We start from the raw sequence: 26,882 nt of genomic DNA, 5'->3' as shown, positions 1-26,882 counted from the left end.
CTTCTCACTCACCACCACCACCACCGACGGCGGCCACCGCCCCACCGTTCGGAAGTTGGTGGTTTTCGAAAAAAAGGTTGTACTTCATGGAAGAGAAATTCTTGAATCCAAATAGTCGATTTCTTGAAAAGATATGTACGATTGATGATGAAATCAATGCGTGTGTGTTAATGGAGGAAGAAAATGAGTTGAATGCAAGAAAATGGGTTGAACGCGTGTGTGTTAATGGAGGAAGAATACGAGTTGGTTAATTTCTTGAAAAGATATTTATGATTGATGATGAAATTGAATGTGTGTGCGTTAATGGAGAAAGAAAATAGGTTGGTTGATTTCTTGAAAAAATACGTATGATTGATGATGAAATTGAATGTATATGTGTTAATGGAGGAAGAAAATAAGTTTTAATTAAGGAAGATGAAGGAAAAAAGATAAAGGAAAGAAAAAGAAAAAGAGAAAAATAAAGAAAAGAATAAGAAAATAAATGAATTTTTTTTAAAATGTACATGTGTCAGGTACAGTGCAACACATATTGGGGTGTGACTTTGTAAGAGGTTATAAATTTCACTTTTAAAATGCTGTGGAGGTAATAGATGCCCGTAAAAATTGAGTGCGTCATAATTAATCTGAGTATGATATTAGACTATTTTCTCTTAAAAAAAAGGCATTGAAGAAGAATTGTTTTTACTAGATTACCCTTAGTGAAATTGGGTATACTCCAACTTTTATCCTCAATCTAGGGTTTTATTCTTCTCTTCCGACCAAGAGAGCTCTCTGCTGCGCTTGCTGTACTCTCTCAATCTCTCTGTTGGAAAAATGACGACGGTGGTCCCTTCTTCAGAGGAAGATCCCGTGCTTTCCGTCGTCCGTTTTACGGCTGAGTTGTCCTGGGCTGACGCCGGCCCCGAGGTATTCTCTTTTTCTTTTTACCCTCTCTTTTACTTAAATTTACTATACATTCTCTCATAAATTTGCTTTTTTCTAAGAAATAGCGTTCAATGTTTACTCTTAAGAATGTTTCTTTTTTTTGATAAGGAAACATCAAATAGTTTAATTACATGGGAAATTATTACATGATATTTACTTTTAAGAATGTTGACTCGGCTTTTGTAGTTTGTCAATCCTCTTGATTGTCTTTAGTATCAGTACTCCCTCTCTGTGCCAATTTATGTGGCATAGTCAGGATTTCGAGAGTTATAATCTTTTTTATTTTGACCGAGACATCGGACATGAAATCTTTTAAGTTTTTTGATTGGAAACTACATGGAAGGTACTATAAGTTACAATAATTGATAATTCAAAAAATTATTTAAAAGACATGAAAAAAAATTACAGTCAAAGAAAAATTCGTTTGAATCTTGAAATCCTAAAGGTGCCACATAAATTGGGACAGATGGAGTATAATTTTAGATATGGAATGAAATATAGAGGGTTCATAAGAATTTATTGAGGAGTTTATATATGGATATGACCCTAGATAAGAGGGTATGGAAGTCAAGGATTAGGATAGAAGGTTAGTAGGTAGTCTAACAAGTTTCGCTTAGTATTATTATTACTATTACTCTCTTACTATCTTATTCGTCAATTCTATTATTACATGTTGTTTCCTTTGCTTCGGTTGTCGTAGTACTTGGTGTTGCTACTGGTCATTTCTCCATTATATTCTACATGGTTTCTTCACTAAGGTATTTCCTTTTCTCACTGATTTTGATATGCTTTAGTTGAGCCGAGAGTCTATCGGAAATAACCTATCTACCTTGACAAGGTAGGGGTAAGGCTGCGCACACACCACCCTCCCCATACCCCACTTGTGGGATTACACTGGGTATGTTGTTGTTGTTTATATATGGATATGAAGTTTGGTTGTCCCCAGGCCAAACTCCTCAATTGACCAACTGTACATGCAATGGCGATAGAGGATGCATAAGAAAGCATATATTGTTTGATTTTTGGTTAGGATGCATAATGTCTAATATGGTTTTCTTAAAAATAAAATGAAAGCTGTAATCTGATTGATCTGTTGTTTCCAATCATCTTTTGAGCTTTGCATTTATCGTTTAACCCCAGTGTTAATGAATCAAATCCTTAAAAACACTTCTATCTGTCGGTAAAGGCTGCTGCAGAAGTGTAGTTTCTTCACATTCCAAACCTGTTATTTTGCAAGGATTTATGGCAGTTTAGTTTTGCCAGCTACTTTTGTCCTTTTTAGAGATTGGATATAATGGAGCTTTTGAACATGTGTAGTGGGTCATGGTTGTCAAAGTACATTGGTAACGTCTTCCTTACTAAATTTTAGGGTTTTTCCGGAGTGCTATGTGACAAGAAGGTGCCACCACAACTTAAGGGCAAGTTCTACAAAGTGGTGGTTAGACGCACCATGTTATATGGGGGCGGAGTGTTGGCCGATTATCTCTCACGTTCAAAAGATGAAAGTTGCCGAGATGAGAATGTTGAGATGGATGTGTGGGCACGCCGGGGAGTGACGAGGATTAGGAATGAGGCTATTCGGGACGAGTGGGAGCGGCCTCGGTGGAAGACAAGATGCGGGAAGCGGGACGAGATGGTTTGGGCATGTGAAGAGGGAGAGACATAGATGTCCCAGTGCGGAGGTGTGAGAGGTTGGCCATGAATGATTTCAAAAGAGGTAGGGGTAGGCCGAAGAAGTATTGGGGAGAGGTGATTAGACAGGACATGGCGTAATTATAGCTTACCGAAGACATGAACTTAGATAGGAGGGTTTGGAGGACCCAGATTAGGGTAGAAGGCTAGTAGATAGTCTTGTTATCTTTCCTTATTAGTAGTCGCATTATCGCGATAATTTTTTGTGCTTTGATTTCGCTATTATCTCTTATTTCTGTACTTTGATTATCCTATTTTATCGTGTCGTTGCATATATTTGCATTTCCATATCGCTTTGAATTTAGCCTTATACGACCTTTTTATGCTTTATTGAACGAGGTCTTTCGGAAACAGCCGTACTACCTTGGTAGGAGTAAGGTCCCTTGCACACCCTCTCAAGACCTCACATTGTGGGATTTCACTGGGTTGTTGTTGTTGTTGTTGTTGTCATATGTAAAATAACGTCCAAAATCACAATAGCATTAAAGCTTTCTGTGGCAACAACCCAAGCTGATGCCAAATGCGGAGTCATGTTTATTGTTTATATATTATATGCTGATTCTAGCCAAAATACTACTTATTTTGTTGGTGTATTCTGTTAAAAATATTTAGGAGAAAGAAAAACAGAGAACTCGCATGGTTCAGTAAGTGCTAGAGTATATGGAATGGTTAAATACTAACTGATTGGTCAAAGATTTTTGATTGGAACTTTTTGGTCGTTGTACAAGTTCTAAATCGGTGATCCATTTACAGATTGCAGAGCCTCAGGTCAATAGATTGTGTGTGGAGGCCCAGGAATGCATGATTGAAGGAAGGTGGTTGGATTTGGCTTCGCTGATGCTCACTTCTGCAGATTTAATATTCTCTAAAGCTTCTGAAAAAGGTAAAACTGCATCTGTGCCTCATTCTAATCAACTGCTGTTAAATGATACATCTTGGACTTTTCCAGACTCAGGGGCTTTCTTCTTTCATCCATGTAAAAGTAATGCTTTGATTGTCTGATTTTTTAGCCAGTTAGTGTCAATTGTCATCTTATCTTTTTCTTCCTTTTTTCTGTTTTCCCTTTTTTTTTTTCTTCTTTCGTATTACCTAATATGCTTTAATTGGCTCCTGCTCAGATCTTGAGTGCATTTTCACCATCATTTGCAACCTTGTCAAGAAGCCTGAGAGCTTGGACCAAGTACATGAGATGGCAGAGCTCATGTCCACTAAAATCATTCAACAACCCAATGATAAACCCGCATTGCGCTTGAAAATGTATCTCACTTTGTGTTAATCGGTTCGATTGCCTCATTTTTTTTTTTGTCTCATCACATTTTCTCTCTTTTCAGCTTGTTCAATCTCTATAACCTGTTGGAGAATCCATACAGCCGTTTCTTCGTTTACTTGAAGTCCCTGAATTTGGCCAGTCATGGAAAGGTCACTGAACATATTTTGCCATCGGTCAAAAAGATGGATAACTTCTTGAAGGAATGGAATCTTGGAGTCAAAGATCAGAGAGAGCTCTTTCTTGCAATCTCCAACGTTTTGAAGGATAACAAGGGGTAAGAGGGGAGGGACTTCTGTTTTTGGACCATTTATGTTGATGACGATGCCTTTCTCTCATAGTCGTGCGTATTTGCAGCTCTACAAAGGATTCTTTCATGTTTCTAACTAAGTATCTGGAAACCTTTTCGGCTGAAGATGCTTCTACCATGAATGAGGCTAAGGAAGAAGCTGCTCACGCAATTATCGATTTTGTCAGATCAGCTGATATGTTTAAGGTATTTTTATATTAAAAAGTGAACTCCCACTACAGATAACTGAAATGGACAATAGGTTTGTGACTTACTTAAATTGAAAAAACAGCACACGTAGACTTATCCAAAAATAAAAACACAAAAGAAAAGCTGCCCACAGCATGTTAATGCAATTGTGTTCTGTGGTATCCGTATCACCACTCCACGTGTCACAGTTAAGCTGAGTGCTTGCTTGAATGACATGGCTAGTATATTACAATGTTATATCTTTTGGCTGTTGCTTGGCTGCTGTGAGAGGAAGTAAAGCTTATAGAAAAAAAATTAGGTTCTGGTACTGTAAATTAGACCATTGATAATGATCTGGCTTGTGGAAGGCACGGATTCAAACAATAAATATGCGGAAACTAAAATAACAAGAAATCAAAGTAGAATCAAGAAATTGGGAGATGAGAATAGAGGGAAGCAAGACCCAATTAGGATTGATTTATGGGCAAACTTGGATATATGAAATCCAAACCCTCCCAATTGAATTCTACCTAAGAGAACCTATATTATTTGAAATCAAGGCAAGAGAAATTCAATTGATATCCACAAATGAATAACTCTTTATGAAATTAATGGAAAATGGGTTCAATAGCCAACCATGGAATCCACCATAATTAACTATCACTCTCACTATTCACTAGATTAGAATACACTAAACTACCACACAAACTATCACTCAATTTAGAGTATTCATATCAATTCAACATAATCTAAGTAATGAAATAACTAAGTGTAGTATTTATACTACTATGCTAGCAAGACTAAACTAGTTATTACAAAAATACCCCAACGAAGTGGCTTGTTTGGTAGTCTTCTTTAGGGATGATGACTTGAATTTCGAGAATAGCCTCTTTGCATGGCTAGCCACCATCGTTCCATCCATCTTATCTTCACTCCACAGTTCACACGACCAAACAATCATCCATACGTTATACGCTCGATTTGAGTCGTGTGCTCCTCGGGATCGTATTATCCTCCCCTTCTTCAAAAGGATTCGTCCTCGAATTACCTTGCAAAATGTAGAAGAGAATGAGTATATACCCTCTCAGAAAACAAACAAGGTCATTATCATAAGACAAATGATAATACCTAAAGTAAGCATAACATGCAACCAACACACACTAAACGTTCTCTCTTACGATATAATCAAGCATCATACGGATCTGTGAAGAACACGTATCCAAATAACGCAAGCACACTTCGCTATTCAAGACAACGGAACAAAGTGGCAAATCGAAGGAACCAATGCACCTAGGAAAACAATCATTCAAGTTCTCATTGGCCCTAGGCCCCAAAGAATCAAGAAGTACATATCTCTCCTCAAGTCAAGAAACAAGTGACATTCCACATGGCTAAGTGCAATTTCACAAACGAGCCCAATCCAAGTCAAGGGTCTAATCATCACACTAGCCCATCTCAAGAAAGGAATCACGCCTACGTCAACACCGGGGTCAAATACAAAGGTATCACCCACACTATTTTGCTCACATTCCCCATGCAAGCCCAACATGAAATCAAGTAGTGACACTAGGAAAGTTAATCATACGAATGGATAAGTTTGCTACTACTATACTCATAACATAAAAGAAGTTACTCCATGGCTTTAGAAACCCAAGAATAAAGCATGAGCCACGAATACATACCGTCCTCAACGAAGTACAAGATGCGATTTCATACCAAAGCGTAGTCCAACGAGGTCTCCTCAAACGGTCTTTATCTTCAAGACTTTCTTTGATAAAACTTCATAAACAAGTTAGTCAAATAACCAAGCTTATCAAGAGAGAGAGTTTTACCTTTAGGCTCATCAACCTATGCTGTCAAGGAAAAGCATCTCCTCACCCCAAGGTTGTAAGATCTAGCATAGTCCCTTCCAAGAAGTTGTGCTCTTTTCCTTTCAAATCCCTCTCTTTCTTTAAAGAGCACTCATCACTTTCTAAGCATTTTCCAAATTCAACGTGTCCATCAAGTCACAAGCCATCAAGATGACTCTTCGTCATCTGGGACGGTGTCGTTAACCTTACCCACCCTTGCTATCGTCGTCAAGACTAAGCTCTTCATCATCCCATAGTGGGTTACAAAACACATTATAGCCTCCGAAGGAAACTACGTGCTCAACATTACCATACATCCCACTAGGTACTTCATTTCCACAAGTCATGTCAATATCAAATAAGACTTTATCTTTAAAGGAAAAAGATTCAATGAACAATGAAGAGTCAAAGCATGCAATCTCATTCTCAAAAAGACAAATGTTATCTTTCAAAGCATTTTCATTCACATGACTATTCACATGATCAACTACATCAATATCATCACTAAATCGGTGCTCATTAAGACATCACAAGTGTTCCTCAATTAAAGGATTATCATGGCAAACAAATTGATTAACACAAGTATCCGCACTAGTCGGACGCAAATCGATCTTGCTGTAAGAATCAACTCCAGTCATCGCTAACTAAAATGGGCGAGCTATCATATCACATGACAACGTACTAACATAGCATCACTGGTGGTCAACACTAGGGACACAAATCGATCTCTACAAGAAGAATCAATTTCGTCATCAATAGGATTAACTACCGGCTGATCACCCATATCAACAACGTTGTCAACAATCTTTAAAGGACTAAGCTCATCACATGGTAAAGAATCATTAAGCTCACATAAAGACAAGTTTTCACTCACACTCAATTCAACAACATGATCATTCACATCATTTGGGGGCGTTAAGTTTAGGTATTTTACCTTGAAGTGCACACAAAGTATCTTCTTTACTGTGGTTCTCAACTTGGGAGCCCATTTGCTCCTTCGGGAAGCTCTTAACTACCTCATGAACCCTCAAAGTTTGAGGTTCATCATTCGGTTTGCTTCCAAGAATACTTGCACCATCATTGAAACAACTAGAGAAGAAAGAAAAGTTATAAGAGTTAGAATGAGGTCGTGACAACTCCCTCAAGGGTCGTGACAACTCCGTCACATCACTCCTCACCACCTCTCATTTTTCCATTCTAGAGTTGTCACTTCTCACTCCCTTACTCCTTTCAATCTTTTCTCTCTCAATTTCTGCCGAGTTGACAAGTACAAGTACTTCTTTGGGGTTGGGAAACCCTCCACTTCAATCTTCCCCTTCCCTTCACAAGGATTGGATTTCTCCTCCTTCATTTGTTGTACCTTGCGTAAGCGTTTCATCATTGGGTGAAGCTCTTCTAAATTCTTCTCCCATGTTGATAGATTGGGCTCACCATAGGACGGGGTTCATGTGAAATTGCTTCATTTTTAGGAAGTATGGGTGGAAAGAGAAGTCTCCATTGCTTGTCCACTACATACTTATACCATTCTTGCCCATATGAAACCTTATGTTCTTGGAACTAAGGATTTCCCAAACACAAGTGGCAATTGTCTAGGGGAAGCACATCACACCAATGTCCTTGATATTTGCCATGGGTAAAGAACACCTTTGCGCTCCTATCAACAAAGTACCCTCTTTGATCATAGTAAGGGTCTTGTTTTATCACACATTCTATACCCAATTCTTCAACCGCTTGAGGGGCAAGGTAGTTGCCATAACTACTATCATCTAGCACAAGGACATACCTGCCACTACCAAGTAGATTTACTTTCGTCTCAAGAATTCGCCTCTTTGGGTCATTTCTTACTTGAGACCTTACATTTCTTCTACTTCCATTACCTATCAATACTTCCCTCCTCAAGTCGCCTTCATATCCATGGTGTGTAGTATGAGAACCTTCATATCTTTCTTCTTCACCATAGGATTCTTCATAATCATCGTAGGAGTAGTTATGCTCACCTTCATAATCATAACCTCCATTATTATCATAGTCATACCCTCCATAACTAGGGGCATAACATCCCATAACATTACCACAAAATTCCGAGGCTATAGATGACATCCTTATATCTCTTCCTTATGACTCCTCTTCCTGTATGTACAAAACGAGCAAACAAGATTAGTAGTAAAGTTACTCACGTCACTTGTATTTGCACTTAAGCTTACCACTCAACCTAGAGCTTCTTCCGAAGTTGGCAATGAACCTAATCCAAATCAATTCACAATGTTGCTAATCTTTGTGGAAGAATAGATTCTTGTTAATTGAAAGACGGATGACCCCAAAAACTAATGGAAAGAGCCAAAGAAGTTTCAACGAGGTTAAAACGAAAAACGCTTGAAAGAATTGGTACGAAAAGAATTCGGACTGAAGAACTAGTTAACAATCAAGTAAGAACGATTACCCGTTGTTAATTAGTTTAGAGAATAAAAGAAGTTGAGAAAAGATGAAAAGAAAATTGAAATTCGGAACACACCTTTACGTTTGTGATTTTGGGGTACGTGTGTGGTGTTTTGGGGTGTGTGGGTGGCTTTTTGAGTGTACGTGTGTGGCTTTTGGGCCACGTGGTGGTTGTTTGGGGTACGTGGGTGGCTTTTTGAGGGTACGTGGGTGAAAAGGTTGGGTACGTGGGTGAGAAGGCTTGGCTACGTGGCGGAGAAGGCTCCACTACGTGGCCCACGTCCTTGCACGTGGCCACTTCCAGAATGTGAATTTTTTTTGCTTCAGCTACGTGGCTGCTTCACGGGGCCGTAGTTGTACTAATCCACTTTTTTTTTTTTTTTGATTTCTTTTGACTTGTTTGGCCCCACACAACCTAGTATTTGCTCTTTTGGGCGAACAAACACCTTTTCACAACTTTGGATCAAACACTCTCTTTAGGTTTTTTTTTTTTTTTTTTTTTTTTTTTTTTTGGGCAAGATGAAGATATGAAGGTTCTTATGAACACCCAAGTTTCCAATCCACCTCAAATCAACTTGTTTTTGCACCAAATTTCGGATTTAAGCTCCCCTTGACTTGGAGAACAAACCCTAATACAAAGTAGCTAATCACTAAATCACTAGACCCACTTTTGTGTTCTTCAGGTTTTGAAGGTCCTTTAATGGTAAAACCTTCAAAACACCTCCAAACAACTTCAAACTTCGGATTTGGGGGGTTTTTCACTTCAATAAACTCAATTCTAACCTCAAATCCAACAAACAACAACCATTTTTTTTGGGGTTTTTCTATACATTTTTTTTTTAATTTTCTTGAAGAGTTGATGGAACAACTCTTCTACCAAGCTCTGATACCAAATGATAACAATTCGGATACCAAATGATAACAATTCGGCTGGTGGAAGACACGGATTCAAACAACTAATACGTAGAAACCAAAATAACAAGAAATTGGGATGAGGATAGAGGGATAGAAGCAAGACCAAATTAGAATTGGATTTATGGGCAAACTTGGATATATGAAATCCAAACCCTCCCAATTGAATTCAACCTAAGAGAACCTATACTATTTGAAATCAAGGCAAGAGAAATTCAATTGATATCCACAAATGAATAACTTTTCATGAAATCAATAGAAAATGGGTTCAATAGCCAACAATGGAATCCACCATAATTAACTATCACTCTCACTAATCACTAGATTAGCACTACACTAAACTACCACACAAACTATCACTCAATTTAGAGTATTCATATCAATTCAAGATAATCTAAGTAATGAAATAACTAAGTGCAGTATTTATACTACTATGCTAAAGAATACTAAGCTAGTTATTACAAAAATACCCTTTATGAAGTAAGGGCCTTGTTTGGTAGTCTTCTTTAAGGATGATGACTTGAATTTTGAGAATAGCCTCTTTGCATGGCTAGCCACCATCGTCCCATCCATCTTATCTTCACTCCACACGATCAATTAATCATCCATACGTCATACGCTCTATTTGAGTCGTGTGCTCCTCGGGATCGTATCAACCACTATATGATCAGATTGAAGATCCTTGTGGTCCGGCCCTTCCCCGGACCCCGCGCATAGCCGGAGCATAGTGCACCGGGCTGGCCTTTTTTTAACAATGAAAGAATGTGCCTCATGCGCACTTATGTTCCATAGTTGACTTCTGTCTTTCCAATATGGCAGTGTGACTTGCTAGATATGCCTGCTATAGCCCAATTGGAGAAAGATGCTAAATATGCTTCGGTATATCAACTTCTGAAGATCTTTCTCACTCAGAGGCTGGATACTTACCTGGATTTCGAGGCAACAAATTCAGCACTATTAAAGAGCTATGGTAATGTACTTACCTTTGTATTAATTTGGAAGGGCTTTATGGCCTGAAACTTCTGGTTAATGTTGTAGGACTTATCCATGATGACTGTATATCAAAGATGAGGTTGATGTCGTTGGTAGATCTTGGCTTGAGTGAATCTAGTCAAATTCCTTATTCTGTCATCAAGGAGGCATTGCGGGTATATTTCTTGTCTTATTTTGTTTGTTGATGTTTCTGCTCTGGATGTAGCTCATTTGGTCTTTTGCTTTTTTCAGATTGATGACTCTGAGGTAGAATCTTGGGTTGTTAAGGCAATTACAGCTAAGTTACTCGACTGCAAGATTGATCAAATGAATCAAGTAGTACTAGTGAGGTGTGCTTTCTGTAGTCAGCCTTCCTTTACATTCTGCTTCAGCTGGAGAATTCTGTTAATTTTTTCCCTGTGATTTGTTATGTGTATCGATTGTTCATTGGTTGTGTCATTGTGCAGCCGATGTATGGAGCGTATGTTTGGGCTGCATCAGTGGCAAGAGCTCCGCGCAAAACTAGTGACATGGAGGGTAAATAATTTTTTTCATCCAACCTAGTGCGAATAATAATCGATCTGATTTGTACAACCTGTTAGAGGTGTTACACCCCCCCCCCCCCCCCAAACGCCTCCAAAGCTTGCTCTTACATTTCTTCTGCCCAAGACACAAATTATTGCAACACATTGGTTCCATGCTAACACTTCATCTATTTAGATGCTCCTTCATTTTCATTCTTATTTGTAATGGGTCTTGTGCGGATTTTGATTATTGTCAACTCTTTACAGGGAAACATTGCGGGTGTTATCAGCACAGTTCAAGCCAACAAGATTACAGAAGATAGCACACAGGCAGTGCAAGGATTAGCGATCCGCTGAATTTGGTTCTTTGTGGCAGTCTCTTTTTAATTTTAGAGATTGGATTTAATTGGGACTACATGGGAGAAATTGCTCATATCTCTTAGGTTGAAATTTTTGGTCATTTTTTTTTATCTGGGCAAACATATGCTATTTGTTAACTTAAAGTAGCAATTTTTCTTTTGTCCGTCAAGATTTTGGGCTGTTCTCTATGTGATGATGATTTTCACTTTGTACTATTAAGTTGATTCCAGTATTTGGAAATAGGTAACTTTTTGTCATACGGTTTCACTTGTAAGGGTAATATCCGTAGCAGAATAATCCTTCCAGTGTCTATTTTCCTATTCTCTGGCTTAGAGGCGGTTACTTTTCAAAGACTTGCTTAAGGCAGTTCTGTGGTGGATGTGGTCAGGTGATTCACTCCGAATAATTTTTCTAATTTCATTTGTTTGTTTTTGCATATACTCTCTGAAACAAAACACTTCTTTCTGCATAATATAAGTTCGGTCAAAAAAGCTTCACGACGTGTTAAAGTAATCACGAATGTTTTTAATGCACGGATGAGTTGTAGTTTTATTATTTAAGGAATAAGTCACTCATTTTCAATGTTTTTGTCAAGACTCGTTTAAGTAAAGCAGTTGTGAATCATCATAAGTTTTACCTTATGCGAGTTCCTCAAATTCGAGTCATCATTATCCTGTAATTTCAATTGTGAAACTAATTACAGTGTGTGTTGAATGATGTCAAAACTGTATTCAAAGAATTACCAATAAATTTTGTTAAGAACGTCAGAACTATTCCTGACCCATGGGTCAAAGGTTAAAGAGGTCCACGGCTATTACAGAGGTGATTTTATGATTTATTGTCAGCCGGTTAATCGTTATATATGCACAAAGATAATTTTTTTTGTTTTTTTTTTAGTCCAATCGGCTATGCTTTTATTTAGACAGCACCGTTAGGTGGTTGAGGATGACCAGTCATGGCTAGTGGATGCTGAGGTTTCCATTAATTTAAGTAGGACTAGGAGATAGTACAAACAAAGACCGTCAAGTCAACTAAAGAAGAAGGGTGTCCATTCATTTCTTATCCCATCGAGAATAGAGGGTGTGCATTAATTGTATCAGCTCTCATCTACTTATTTAAACAAAACCAAAGAGAGAAAGGGTATAGTTACTCTTCCAATCAATTCTTGAAAAACAAATTAAACAAGGAATTATACATTGGAGAGATGGGAAGAGAACAGTACAAGACAGTCTTTCTTCTACTGCTAACCATCGTCTTGTTGAAAGTTGCGGGTAGTAGCCAAGAATGTAATGGCACGAGCAGCATAGGCGATTGCCTTGCAGATCATGTCGATGAATTCCTGATGGAATCAGAAACAAATACTATGCTTAAAAAATATCCTCATGTAACCACTCGGTCCCTTCAGCGATCAGCCATATGTAACGAACTCATTATTGGTAGTTGCATCAATCATAAGAACCTTAAGGCAGATCATTGCACCTTCGCCACTCGCTGCAAACGTGTAACTGACCCTCACACTATATAGTATAAGATGCTCTGTACAAGTCTCCAAGGGCGTCAAGTTAATGTCAGCTGTTTGCTTTACTTTCATCTTCTCAAGCAGTAACATCTTATTGTTTCTCTTCTTGAAACTACTACTTTTTTATTTTTTTATTTTTTTACATTTTGTATAATAGTGATTTCCTCTATGGTATTTATTGTGTGTCACTATTGATTTCAGATTCGATGATGTTTTATTTGAACAGAATGCTTATGTGTCCCGTTCAAGGATTGGTTTGAAAATTTCTAAAGTATCAGTTTGATTTTCATTATTTTGGTTGAAATATAAACATTTCGCCTATGTTGGAAAGGTACTAACAATAACTAAGATTCTTTCCACTTAGTTGTAACGGGCGTTATACGATCGAAAACATCAGCAATAATCACTAAAACAAATCGTTTGAAACCTTCTAATTCTCATTTTCAGACAACATAATTACATGGTAGAAATGTATTTACACATGGTTCTTAATGTCTCTGTGCATTTCTGATCGAAAACAATCGTTTAATTTAATTGTTTTCAACAAGCGCTAAAACAAATCGTTAGTTCTCTGAGCGAGTCCCCAACACATCCGGTTCATCAAAATAATTGTGTATAGTATGTGTTAAATGAGGTTAAAAGAATTATTCAAAGAAGTCTGTTATTTTCTCAAAAAAAAAAAAAGGGGGGGAGGGAAGAAGCATTCAAAGAAGTGCCACAGTTGTGCAAGAAGTTAAACTATTCCAAAATACTTGGAGTATTAGTTTTGGTTGAACATGTTGTATCAGCAGAACTTCTTATAGACCTTCTTTTTTTTTTTTCACTTCAATAAGTAGGCGTTTGGCCTGAATTTTAAAACCATAGAATCAGTGTTTGGACATGGGTGTTTGAAACAAATCATCCAAAATAAAAATATATAAAATATCTTATATATAAAATTTAATTTTTTATATTTTGTAAAAAAACCCATGTGTTTGGTAGATATTTTTAACAATTACCCCATTAATCATTTCTGTATTAACTTCCACTAAATTTTGTTATGTCTACCAACCTTTTAAATTTGTAAAAAAAGACCCATAGTTTAAAGCATCAATTGATGTTGTATTTTTAGACAACATAATTTTGACATTGGTAGAAATGTATTTAGTAAGATTGATGTACAATGTTTGGATAGTTTTTAAAGGTTGGTTTTTATATTATAAAAAATTTTAAACATCAAATATGATTTAAACGACGTCCCAAAGCTTAGGACAAATATCTTTAGACACAGGTGATGCGGCGGAGATTTTTTTTTTTTTTTTTTTTTTTTTTTTTTTTTTTTTTTTTTTTTAATTTATACAACATCCGATTGTCTTGAACCAATCACCAATAATGAAAGTCTTTCAACGGATGGTGGGAATAATGACAGTTTTCATACTTTTATAACAGTGAAAAGTGTAATAAACAACGAGAATTCTGACTTTTTTCACCTATCGAAAGCTTGAAACTTAACCTGATCCAATAACAGGATTAGTCGACGTCTCTGGGCCGTGGGATCGATCTAAGAAATCGTTGGAACCATTCAATTCTTGCATCAAGCAAACACATGTAAGACATACGCGTTGTATATGAATATTTTACACTTAATCATGATTAAATGATAGATATTTTTACTTTAATTTGTAACTCTTATAGTTAAACTAATTAATTTGGCGTAACTAGCCGGTGCAAGTAAGCAATCCCCAAACAACCAATAGACCAAATTAACTAACTAAATACATCTAAAAGATTATTTGCTTTGTATCACCTAGTAGCATCACCAGATAAAGGAAGACCAAAACATAAAAATTACTACTATATAGAAGCATGGTTAAAATATTAAACAAAAAAAAAAAAAAAAAGCTATTAACATAACCAATATTAAAATAAATAACTAATTAAAAAAACACCAACCAATATTAAAAAAAAAACGATGACCATAATCTAAAAAAAAAGTATCTAGTCATGCTCATATAAAAAAAAAAAAAGTGTAAACTTTGTATTCGTAGAAAACACTAATATAATAAAGTTACATGACAAAAAAAATATTAACTTATATATATATATATATATATATATATAGCAAAAAAAAAAGTGTGATATTAACACCAACCAATATTAAAAAAAAAAAAAAGTAAAAAAGTGGGCTAGAAACCATCCAATATATCCCGTATTACAAAATCGAAAATATAAAAAAAAAAGTGAATCCCATATTGTTAAAAAAAAAAAAAAAGTAGTATTCGTAAGAAAACACTAATATAATAAAGTTTTAATACAACGTTATATTAATCTTTTTGAATATATATATATATATATATTATACGTAAAAAATAGTCTGGTTTGGTTTAGACTTTAAAAAATAAAAATATAAAAAAAGAAGAAACCATATAAAGCATTTTAATTCTAAGTTCAAAAAAAAAGGGTCTTGAATAATACAAAAAAAAAAAAAAAAAAAAAAGGAAGAAAAAAAAAAGAATGATAATAGATATTAAAAAATTAACCCTATATTAAAAAAAATATAATGTTAAAAAAAAATTTAAGAAACATTAATAAATTTTAGATACATTACAAATAAATATATATTAATCGTGTTTTGAACAAATATATATATATATATATATATATATATATATATATAAAAAAATAGTGCAAATTAATAATGTCCAAAAAAAGTATAAAAAATCAAACAATATTCATATAATTTCCAAAGATCTTTTTAAGTCAATAATGAATTCCAAACGTAAACCATTAGTTTTTTTTTTTTTCAACACCAAACCAACAATCAAATCAAATTCCACTATGTCATTTATTTGTTATGTTTACTAAAATAAATATACTTAAAATATTTATATTTTAAAATAAGATAGAATTTAATTACTTTTTTATTTTTATTTTTACCTAATATTTACACATGGTTCTTATGTGTCTGTTTTAACACCAACCATTTAAAAAAAAAAAAAAAAAGACACTTATGTTATATCCTGGTAATATTTTAAAGAGAGTTAGCAAAGCTCAAAGAGGACTTTTTTTCGTTTTGTTTCATTTACTTGTTTGGAAATATTAAGGAAAATTTGGGGTTAAAAAAGCGAAATTTTTGTCAAGCCTCCTAAATGTAGCACTTGGGGTTGGGCATACCTTTAACCTTACCAAGCGAGTCCCCAACACATCCGGTTCATCATTGTCCTATAAGCTTAATTGTGTATAGTATGTGTTAAATGAGGTTAAAAGAATTATTCAAAGAAGTCTGTTAAAAAAAAAAATGGGTAGGGAAGAAGCATTCAAAGAAGTGCTAAAGTTGTGCAAGAAGTTAAACTATTCCAAAATACTTGGAGTATTAGTTTTGGTTGAACATGTTGTATCAGCAGAACTTCTTATAGACCCTTTTTTTTTTTTTTTTTTTTTTTTTTGTTTGAAGATTCAATAAGTAGGCGTTTGGTCAAATTTACGAATTTTAAATTGGATTCCTAAGTGCTTATAGCATTAATGTTTGGTGTCAACGGCCCGTTATTGTAGATCTTGAGAAGCGGGAGCTTAAGTTTGGATTACCAGGACGAGGTATGTAAAAAGCTTACTCTTTTTCTTTCGTACGTTTTTACCGTTAAGGTTTGACATGATTTGTAAACCCCAAATCATCCATGTTTATGATTCATATTTGCTTCTTGACGTGGCATCCTTAAACCACGGTTTCTTTTTTTTTAAATATAAAATTTAATCTATAAATTTATATTTTGTAAAAAAAGATTCTATAACATGGTAATCTCTAACTTTTTAACAATTACCCCCATCAATCATTTACCAATCTCATTAACTTCCACCAAATTTTATTTATTTTGTCTACCAACCTTTTAAATTTGTAAAAAAAGACCCATAGTTTAATTTTATTTGTTGAACTAAAATTTGATCAATTGATGCTATGTATTTTTAGAAAAGTCTTCTAGTATTAATTTTATGATGACATGACGATACGATGATGATGATATGAATTAGTGTATTAATTTTGTTATATGACCTCGTTTACCATGACTTGCTTATTTGGTAAGATTATTTACTTAGACTCGAGTAACGTTTTAATAGATTTTACATTTGTCTTATTACCTCTTTTATGATTTGTATAAATGCAAATTATGCTCACTTAAAATATTTCCAACGTATCGTACGTCCAAACATTATTTCAAACGATGTCCAAATGGGACCTAAATATCTTTAGACACAGGTGATGCTTGGTGGGAGAATTTTTTTTTCTTTTTCTTTTAATAGCTGAAATAACATCCGATTGTCTTGAGTACACAATCAGATGATCTCTTTGAGTCGCTATAATGAAAGTCTTTCAATGGATGGTGGGAATAATGACATATATATATATATATATATATATATATATATATATATTATGCAGTGAAAAGTGTAATAAACAACGAGAATTCTGACTATTTTCACCTATCGAAAGCTTGAAACTTAACCTGATCCAATAACAGGATTAGTCGACGTCTCTGGGCCGTGGGATCGATCTAAGAAATCGTTGGAACCATTCAATTCTTGCATCAAGCAAACACATGTAAGACATACGCGTTGTATATGAATATTTTACAAAATAAATATACTTAAAATATTTATATTAAATGATAGAATATTTTTACTTTTATTCTTATTTGTAACTAAAAAAAATATATTATAGCTAAACTAATTAATTATAATTCTAATCGCGTAAATAGCAGGTGCAAGTAAGCAATCCCTAAACAACCAATAGACCAAAAATTAACTAACTAAATACAAAAATAATAAGTATTTTACTAAAAGATTATTTGCTTTGTATCACCTAGTAGCATCACCAGTGTTAATAAATATATATATATATATATAAGGATATATATATATATATACCAAAACATAAAAATCAAAGGAAGAAGATTCAAGATTATACACCTACTACAATCCAAGAGTGCAACTTGAGTGTAGGCCAAACTTATTTTTGGTCCCACACGTCATTAATACTGTAAGAATAGACCTTCCACGAATCACGATGGTTAAAAGGAAAGGAAGAAAACAACAGATTCGAGACCAAGTGAGAAACGAAACAGTGGGTGTTAGGATATTAACTGCTTCCTCCTTTTCCGTTTTAACCATTAGCTTTAGCTTTTTTCACATCATTAAAATAAATAAATGAATACATAGTATAGTTTATATTTTTATTTTAATAAAAGGAGATTGGTTTCTTCTTCTTAAATATTGTGCCATTAAGGATATTAGTTGAAAATAACTATCAATTTTAGTTTTAAATTTTTGAAATGACAATTAATTTGAGACAATATCTTTAGCTAAAGTGGACTGTAATTTTGGGACGAAGGGTGTGCTGCAATAAACATGAAAGGTGGTGACTAATGGCTTTTTATGGACTTGAAAATATCTCTGTTTTGTTCGATGTTTGAAATAATTTATATCTTTTGTATTTAATTAGTCCTATAATTCTGTTGATAATATTCCAAGTTCTGTGATTTGCGATTCAAAGAGCTTCCTTTTAGTATTGAAGCAAAAAAAAAAAAAAGAAACTACCAAGGACTTACGAAGAAGTCTCGGTCAACGTCGGCATATGAACCACAGAAAATTAAAAAAAGGGGATATGACTTGAGAGTCAACACTCAAGTCTTTGCAATTGTTCTGTATAATTGTTTGTTCATCTCCTTACACAAACTCACCATTCTTTCATAACAACACCACCATGGGAACCATTGCTCTAATTTCCTTTCTCCTCTTACATCTCATAACGACCACCATATCTGCCACGTCACCATACAACGCCACAGTCTATTTCTTGCTCAACTGTGGTGCTCCAACAGCCACCACCGACGAAACTGATAACCGTCGATGGGATACTGATAACCACTACCCAAAAGTCTTACCTTGGAATTCTTCAACCATCTCCACAACATCCAAACCTTCCGAACAAGACCCTTCAGTCAACAGAGTTCCTTATATGACTGGCGCCCGTATTATAAAATCTCCCTTCACCTACACTTTCCCTGTCTCCCCTGGCCCCAAATTCCTCCGTCTCTATTTTTACCCCGCCGATTACCCTGGCTTCGACAAATCTAAATCTTTTTTCTCTGTCACTGCTAATAATTTTACCCTCTTGAGTAACTTTAGTGCCTTCCTCACAGTCTCTGCAAGTACCGACTCTAGTAAAGCACTTCAAAAAGAATATGTCATCAATGTTGATGAAACTCAGTTTTTAAAAATCACTTTTTCTCCTTCACCAAATTCTTATGCTTTTGTTAATGGGATTGAGATACTTTCCATGCCAACTGATCTTTACATCCATGGAGACGTCAAACTGGCGGGGCAGATATCTAATCCTAATTATTACATTGATAATAACACTGTTCTTGAAAAGTTGTACAGGCTTAACGTGGGAGGCCAATTGGTTGCTAGCACAGAGGATACAGGGATGTATCGTGTATGGGCTTCAGATGACGAATTTGTAGTTGGATTGGGCTTTCAAACTCCTCATTTGGATGTCAACATCACTTACACTCCTGCAACTCCGGCTTATGTTGCACCAACCAGTGTTTACACATCCTCCAGAACCATGGCCAATGACAGCCAAAGCCTGGATTGGATATTCCCACTAGATCCTGGATTTTACTATCTTTTCAGGTTCCATTTCTGTGAGATACAGCTGGAAGTTACGAAAATTAATGAGCGGGTTTTCGACATATCCATTGGAAACCAACTGGCAGAGCGAGCAGCTGATGTAATACAGTGGAGTGGTGGCTGGAGAATCCCGGTTTTCAAAGACTACGTGGTTAATGTAAACCTAGATGGAGGACGAAAGAAGAAAGACGTGACACTTAATTTGCGTCCTAACAAGGATCTGAATGATGTGTATGATAATGCTATCTTAAATGGCTTAGAAATTTTCAGGTTGAGCGACTCAAATGGAAATCTATTCGTGCCAAATCCTGAATTGCCCTTAGCAGTTCCTACTAATTCACCCCCAAACAAAAAAAAAGAGAAATCATGGCATATCGTTGCTTTTATCATTGCAGGTGTTATTAGTGGAATTGTTATGTTTTCAATTCTGTGTTTCTTCATTCTCTGCCGACGGAAAAGCAGTGCAAAAGATACCGGAAGTGTTACGAAGTCATCATGGGTCCCTTTATCAACAACATCAGAGTCCACACAAAGGACTGGCGGCTCAGTCTCATCATCACTACCATCCGATTTGTGCCGACACTTTTTACTGGACGAGATAAAAACTGCAACAGGTAATTTTGATGACAATTTTCTGATTGGCCATGGAGGTTTTGGTAATGTTTACAAAGGGTACATAGACAACGGTGCAACCATAGTTGCAGTCAAGAGATTGAATCCTTCATCAAAGCAAGGAGTACGTGAATTCGAAACAGAGATTCATATGTTATCAAAGCTAAGGCATTTGCATCTGGTGTCCTTAATTGGTTATTGTGATGATAACACTGAGATGATCTTAGTGTATGACTACATGGCTCATGGAACTCTTCGTGATCACTTGTACAAAACTGATAATGTTCCACTTCCATGGAGGAAACGTCTTGAGATCTGCATTGGCGCAGCAAAAGGATTGTATTATCTCCATACAGGTATATGGTTAATCTCACTCATAGTCACTAAACTTTATACGCTATAACACTAAATTTGTAAAGATATTTTTTTAACGATATTGAAGTAACTGAACTTTACACGCTTAAACAGTAAAGTCACCTTGATGAGTTGGTTTCATCGTTAATAGCAGGTAAAGTTAGTGACTTTGTTGTTATAATTTGTATATGTCACTTTAATGTGACAAAAATTGTCTTGTGACATTGTTATTATAAAGGGTATATTTAGCGATTTCTGTTATAATGATAATTATGAATTTATTGTTATCTATAGTAGAAAAAATTCATGATCGTTAAATTAATTTCACAGGCACAAAGCATACGATTATTCATCGAGATGTCAAGTCAACCAACATTTTATTGGACGAGAAATGGGTTGCTAAGGTGTCAGATTTTGGATTATCCAAAATCGGTCCACTTGGTGGGACAGAAAAAACTCATGTTAGCACTGCCGTGAAAGGAAGTTTTGGGTACGTTGATCCTGAATACTACAAGCGACAACAATTAACAGAAAAATCTGATGTGTATTCTTTCGGAGTGGTGTTATTCGAAGTGTTGTGCGGTAGGCCAGCAATAATTCCTAACATGCCAAAAGGGCAAGTGAATTTGGCTGATTGGGCTTGTAGGTGCTGTAAAAAGGGAAATCTTGAGCAGATAATTGATCCAAGTTTGGAAGGACAAATAGCCCCAGAGTGCTTGAACAAGTTTGCAGAAGTAGCATATAGTTGCTTGAGGGATCAAGGAGTCCAAAGGCCATCAATGGGTGATGTTGTATGGAGTTTAGAATTTGCATTAAAGCTTCAAGACGCGGCAAATAATAGAGGTCACGAAGTGGAAGGCAACAGTTACCCGACTAGCCCGTCTTTCCCCTTGATTCTGAATGGTCATACCAATATATCTACAGATGAAGGAGAGACGTTTTCATGTTCATATGGAGTTGGAGGAAAATCGACAAGCAGTGGTACATCCATGACCAGTAGTGATGACAAATTGAAGAGCGACACTATTTTCTCTGAGATCATGAATCCATCGGGTAGATGAGATTGTTACAACTAGTATGATAAGTTACACATTAGCTCTTCTATGTTCTCTTTTTTTCCTTTCTTGAATTTATGTCTTTATTAATGTCGATGAATTGTAGCAGATATTCAGAAGTATATAGCTTAAAAAAAAAGATTTATTACCTTTTTCTAGATAGACTAATAAAGTTCCATTATTGCATGAACGACTATCTAGTGTCGACATAAAAATTTAGGTGGTTAGGAGAATTTAATTCGAAGTATCTAATTAGAGGATATAACATACTGCCCTCCGGAAAAGATTTTTAAGCAGAAGAAAACAAATCACACCAAGAAAAAGAAAGAAGATGAAAACGCATGAGAGACAAGAAAAGGTTGCTATTGCATGGCCCAGTAGTAAATGAGTTGCTTACTTTTCTTCCTATTTCACTTGCGTCTTAACAGTGCAAAAACCAAAAGACTTGACTAGCTAGCAGTCTTGATAATAAAACAAATTAAATAAAGGGATGGAATTATTAATTACTGTACAAGCAAATTTCTTTTCCTACCTGAAATTCGGAATTCTTATTCGATGTGTTGTTACTCGTATGCTATAATACAAATATGAATATGGAGGGATCCACAACCTTTTCCACAAAATTATCAAAAGAAAAAATTAATATCCTAAGAGATAAACATACATCTCATATCATTGGATAATAAACATGCAAAAGTAGATATTTTTCCTCATTTTTCTGTTAGTGTTGAAAAGTCAGGTCAAATTTTAAAAGTTAACGAAGAATCTTCCAAATTCCAAAGAAAATAACCGAAAGCCTTTCATTTCACGTATGTCTATACTCTAGGTGGCCTACTGCTCCTTAGGAATTATTGAGCGGAACATAACAAAAGACTATGAAAATGAAAATGAAAGGCAGCATCGTTTTATTAGGATCGGAGAAGTCGTTTGCATGGCCTACAAGAAAAGATAGGCACCCCAATTAACAAGTTTTCCTCACCTTTTTTATTTCTTTGTTTTCTTCTTCTTCTTGTATTTTCCTGGATACATATATGGTCCCAATTCTTAGTGCAATAATTCCCAATCTTTGCACCTAATTTCTCTGTCCTCCTTTGACGAGGTCAACTCTTGGATCATTGATTTTTCAGTCCTCCAATCAGATAACCATTTAATTGAGGTAGTTGAATAGCATATCACTACAACTAGGAATTGGTTGCCACAGTAATTTACTTGCTTCATGATGACAGCTTCCTTGTGTTGTAAATATGATATCTCAAATGTATCTCAAAAGGATGTCTAAGTTCATTCCATTAAGATAATATTAATGAGGGTCATTGATATGCTAATCATTTAATCTTCCAACGGTTGTCTCCATTTTGTAACAGACTCTTGTCATTCATTTCATTGACATTTACTTCTTTTTATGGTCATTAAACTTTTATTAGCCTATTTATGGTCATTATTTTATTCTTATAGACGTTGGGCATCTCAGATTTTTGTGTAGATGACTTGTGTTGCCTATATATATATTCTAGTCCTTTTCCTTGGGAGAAATACAAAAAGATAAATTCTTTTCACATATTATAGTGTGCTGGGTTTTATTTCTTGTAAAATCTTTGTTAGATTCTTGCTCCTAGTTTTGTACTAAAAGGGCTTGTTGAATCCTGGGGATACACCCATACCGGGTGAAATATCCTTAAGGACAGTGTCTTAATTGACATGCCTCAAACTTTCAAGAATTTCCTGCAAGGTTCATGATCAAAGTATTTTCCGACAAGGTTCGTGATCAAGTATTAATAGTTTCCTACAAGTTTTCGTGATCAAGTATTTTCCGTAAGATTTCCAACAATCTTAAGGATATTTACACTATAATTTTACGGAGAATCAATTTGACGATGTCCAAGTCACTGTTCTAATTCCATCGAAAGGTATAAAGATTTTTCACTCATTCTTTTCAAAGACGGTAGAGGTATGTGATAAAACTTCTGAACATATGTTATTGTCAAATAATGTGTTTAGTATTGGACGTTAATTCAAGTATTGATACTTTTCCTTATCATGCATTATTTTTGGTATTACATTATGAACAAATAACAAAAGTTGGAGCATACAAGTAACAAGTCTGGAGATATAGTTACCATTATGAATTCTAGTTTGTCTTATGATGATCAGTGATATTATAAGTAGTGCAAAAATGTTCATTTGAACTATTTTAGAAAATGATGTCCTCCGTGTTTATGCAAATAGTGCAGTCCACTGAAAGTTTAATTTTTTGTTGACTTAGATTAATTATTACAGTATTTTTTGAGTGCCAACTTATGTTTGTATCAATCGGCTGCTTCAGTTGATGCATAAGAATTTTTCAATGAATTGTAATGAAGTCTTTTCTGCGAGTGGATTCATAATGAGTGAGAAAATTCTTAAAGACCCTTTTGAGGATTTATTTGATTCTTGCAAAAAGTTTTTATTGGACGATCTCTTTTTGGTATGAATTTATGTTGTTGTAGTATTATTTTAGGTAGCTCCCAATAAGTTTCAGATTGTTCGAGTATTTGTGAATAATTTACATTTGAGGTGTTGAGTTGAAAGTGGAAGCATATGTTTTAATATGCAGCTATTGTGGTGAAATTCTTGAAAAGATATTTTGAGTGTGGCAAACTAAGCCATCATACACCTCAATGTAGTAGAAGATTCAAAGAAATGATAATCCCACTAAGCGAAAATAAATTTGAGCAAGCGGATGATATAATTGTTGTGGACATTTCTCAAGTGAATCTTGTGATTAATGTGAGACATTGGGCGTTAGACGATTTTGGTGCTACTAAGCATCTTTGTGCTAACAAATAATTTTGTGGTTTAGACCCTAATTGAAGAAGAAGAATAATTTATTTATCTTTGTGATTTAAGAACTTGAGTAGTCCTTGAAAAGGAAAAGTTCTTCTTAAACTCATATTTGGAAAGAAAGAAAAAATGGAGTGAAGGTTTTATTTGAGTATGATAAGGTTGCATAAATAATAATCTAATTATGAGCAACGAGTTTGCAATCATGGTGCATCTGTGTGTGCTTATAATATTAAAAAATAATAATGTTATAAATGCTAGTATATGCACTTATTTTTTTTCCCACTTATTGTGTCATATCAACTGTACATATTCTACTTCTTTAAGAGATCTCTTAGTAAGATTTATTCATTTCATTTTTGATAAAAATGTTACTTTCTTAAATATTAGTTGATAATGACATAATGTTATTATTAGTTGAATATAATATTTTGGGTGAAGCTATACTATTAGCTTGTTATCTATAAGATGAGTCTTATGAGAAATTGATTATTCTTATTATGAGTTATGAAAAATATTATTCCCTTATCTTAAAATTTTTGAAAACGTGGGGGTTATGGTGTCTTACGAGAGTTATCTTGAGAGAATTTAATTTAAAAATAGATAATATTTTACTTGGTCTGATTATTCAAAATGTTTTTGAAAATAAAGTTTTGGAAAGAAGCTATTGATGATGAGATCAATTCTATTTTTGAAATAATATTTGACCATGAATCATTGTATTAAATGGATTTTCCATTGTATTAGAGAGATACAATGGTGATACCTGGATTTTTTATTCAGATGAGACAAAGTCCACTAGAAACTATGTGTTCACCTTTTGTGGGGGTGAAATAACATATAAATCAGCCAAACAAAGCATAATTACTATATAGATAGTGATGTCTGAATTGAGGCTTTGGAGTTGGTTGTTTACGAGGCTGAGTGGTTAAGAAACTACTTAGCACGTATTTATATTGAACAAAGTCAATATTGTTTGTGTCAACATAATGTGATAAAGCAGCTGCTAAAAGATGAAACTATGAATTATGTGATGTCTGAGGTGAATTTGGCCGATTCACAAGACTAAAAGAAACATCGAGGGGAATGAGACTTTTGTCAATTTGAGAAGATTAACAATGATGGTAACTCAACCTATGTGATTATGGAGATCCCATGAATTAGGTTTATATGGGTAATAACTAGTCATTAGTTGATCAAAAGTGCACTATAAAATTATGTTTCTTCCTATGGTGTGTGAATATATAGTGCAAATCTGCAAGGCAAAGTGAGGTTGAGCTATAAACTCTTAATCCATTACCATATCCTTTATAGGTGGTGTATTGCTCTGCAAAATACACTTGATGGGTGAACCTATATGAGTGTGGAGTGGTGCCGCTCCTATGAAATTGTGACGGATTTCTAAAGCACTCATGAATAACAGGACATGCGCATGGCCTCTTAGCGCAAAACCGCGATAACGACAAAGATTGTGCGAGTATGATGTGATAAAATAAGACAATGGGCTTACAAAAGAATTCTTGGTTCATAGAAGTTTTACACTTCACCATTTGTTCTGTAAGTATAATCTTGTTTTATCTAGGTCAGGTTCATAGTCTAAGCGACACCAGATTCGATGCATTGTACTCATATGTGGAAACCCAAGAAATATTCGTTCTCCCACATTTCCTTTTGAGATATGTGAAAACCCATCAAAACTTCTTTTCCTATTATATTCCATAATAAATTCTTTTTGAGATATATGGGGGATTGTTGTAAATATGGTATCTCAAAAAGAATGTCTAAGTTCATTCCATTAAGATAATATTAATGGGGGTCATTGATATGCTAATCATTTAATCTTCCAACGGTTGTCTCCATTTTGTAACAGACTCTTGTCATTCGTTTCATTGACATTTACTTCTTTTTATGGTCATTATACTTTTATTAGCCTATCTATGGTCATTATTTTATTCTTATAAACGTTGGGCATCTCAGATTTTTGTGTAAATGACTTGTGTTGCCTATATATAAATTCTAGTCCTTTTCCTTGGGAGAAATACAAAAAGATAAATCGGAAAAGGGCCAAATATGTCCCTGTACTATCGAAAAAGGGCTAAATATACCCTTCATTATATTTTGGGTCCAAATATACCCCTACCGTTATACTTTGGGTTCAAATATACTCCTCCACAATTAAAGTTAACCCCAATCCTACATGGCATTATTATTTTAATAAAATAATTATTATGTGGTATGTCACCTCACTTACAAACTCAATTTTACCCCTCTCCTCTCTATTTACTTCCACCCCACCTCCCCTTACTACTACCTTCCTTATGCCCTGGTTAATTAAATACTAAAGAATGACAATCAGATTAATCAAATCAAAAGTCCATATCACCGTTAAAAATAGTACTATAATAAAAGGAAGTCATAAATATACTAATATTAAGATCTTT

General features: G+C 34.8%; 2 protein-coding genes across 2 annotated transcripts; both read left to right on the top strand.

Moving 5' to 3' along the window:
• Positions 1–734: 734 nt before the first annotated feature.
• LOC132059448 (uncharacterized) lies at positions 735–11,735 on the top strand. Its single transcript, XM_059452068.1, has 10 exons — positions 735–906; positions 3,370–3,499; positions 3,735–3,873; positions 3,948–4,160; positions 4,241–4,379; positions 10,379–10,529; positions 10,598–10,707; positions 10,784–10,881; positions 10,999–11,068; positions 11,323–11,735. The coding sequence occupies exons 1-10, from the start codon at positions 814–816 to the stop codon at positions 11,410–11,412; spliced, it is 1,233 nt and encodes a 410-aa protein (XP_059308051.1). The 5' UTR covers positions 735–813; the 3' UTR covers positions 11,413–11,735.
• Positions 11,736–18,595: 6,860 nt separating this feature from the next.
• On the top strand, positions 18,596–21,769 carry LOC132059446 (receptor-like protein kinase FERONIA). The gene is made up of 2 exons (XM_059452067.1): positions 18,596–20,568; positions 20,897–21,769. Exons 1-2 carry the CDS (start codon positions 18,669–18,671, stop codon positions 21,625–21,627), a joined length of 2,631 nt encoding a protein of 876 aa, XP_059308050.1. The 5' UTR covers positions 18,596–18,668; the 3' UTR covers positions 21,628–21,769.
• The last annotated feature ends 5,113 nt before the right edge of the window (positions 21,770–26,882 follow it).

The sequence above is a fragment of the Lycium ferocissimum genome, chromosome 6, assembly GCF_029784015.1.
Source record: "Lycium ferocissimum isolate CSIRO_LF1 chromosome 6, AGI_CSIRO_Lferr_CH_V1, whole genome shotgun sequence".
In the NCBI taxonomy this organism is placed as follows: Eukaryota; Viridiplantae; Streptophyta; class Magnoliopsida; order Solanales; family Solanaceae; genus Lycium; species Lycium ferocissimum.
Note: the sequence above shows the minus strand (reverse complement) of the source record. Positions and strands in the feature narration are given on the sequence as shown.

Coding starts and splice junctions, on each gene's coding strand:
- LOC132059448 (XM_059452068.1), top strand. CDS start 814: ATGACGACGGTGGTCCCTTCTTCAGAGGAAGATCCCGTGCTTTCCGTC. Junction 3,874..3,947: donor CCCGCATTGCGCTTGAAAAT/GTATCTCACTTT, acceptor CTCTCTTTTCAG/CTTGTTCAATCTCTATAACC. Junction 4,380..10,378: donor GATCAGCTGATATGTTTAAG/GTATTTTTATAT, acceptor CCAATATGGCAG/TGTGACTTGCTAGATATGCC.
- LOC132059446 (XM_059452067.1), top strand. CDS start 18,669: ATGGGAACCATTGCTCTAATTTCCTTTCTCCTCTTACATCTCATAACG. Junction 20,569..20,896: donor ATTGTATTATCTCCATACAG/GTATATGGTTAA, acceptor TTAATTTCACAG/GCACAAAGCATACGATTATT.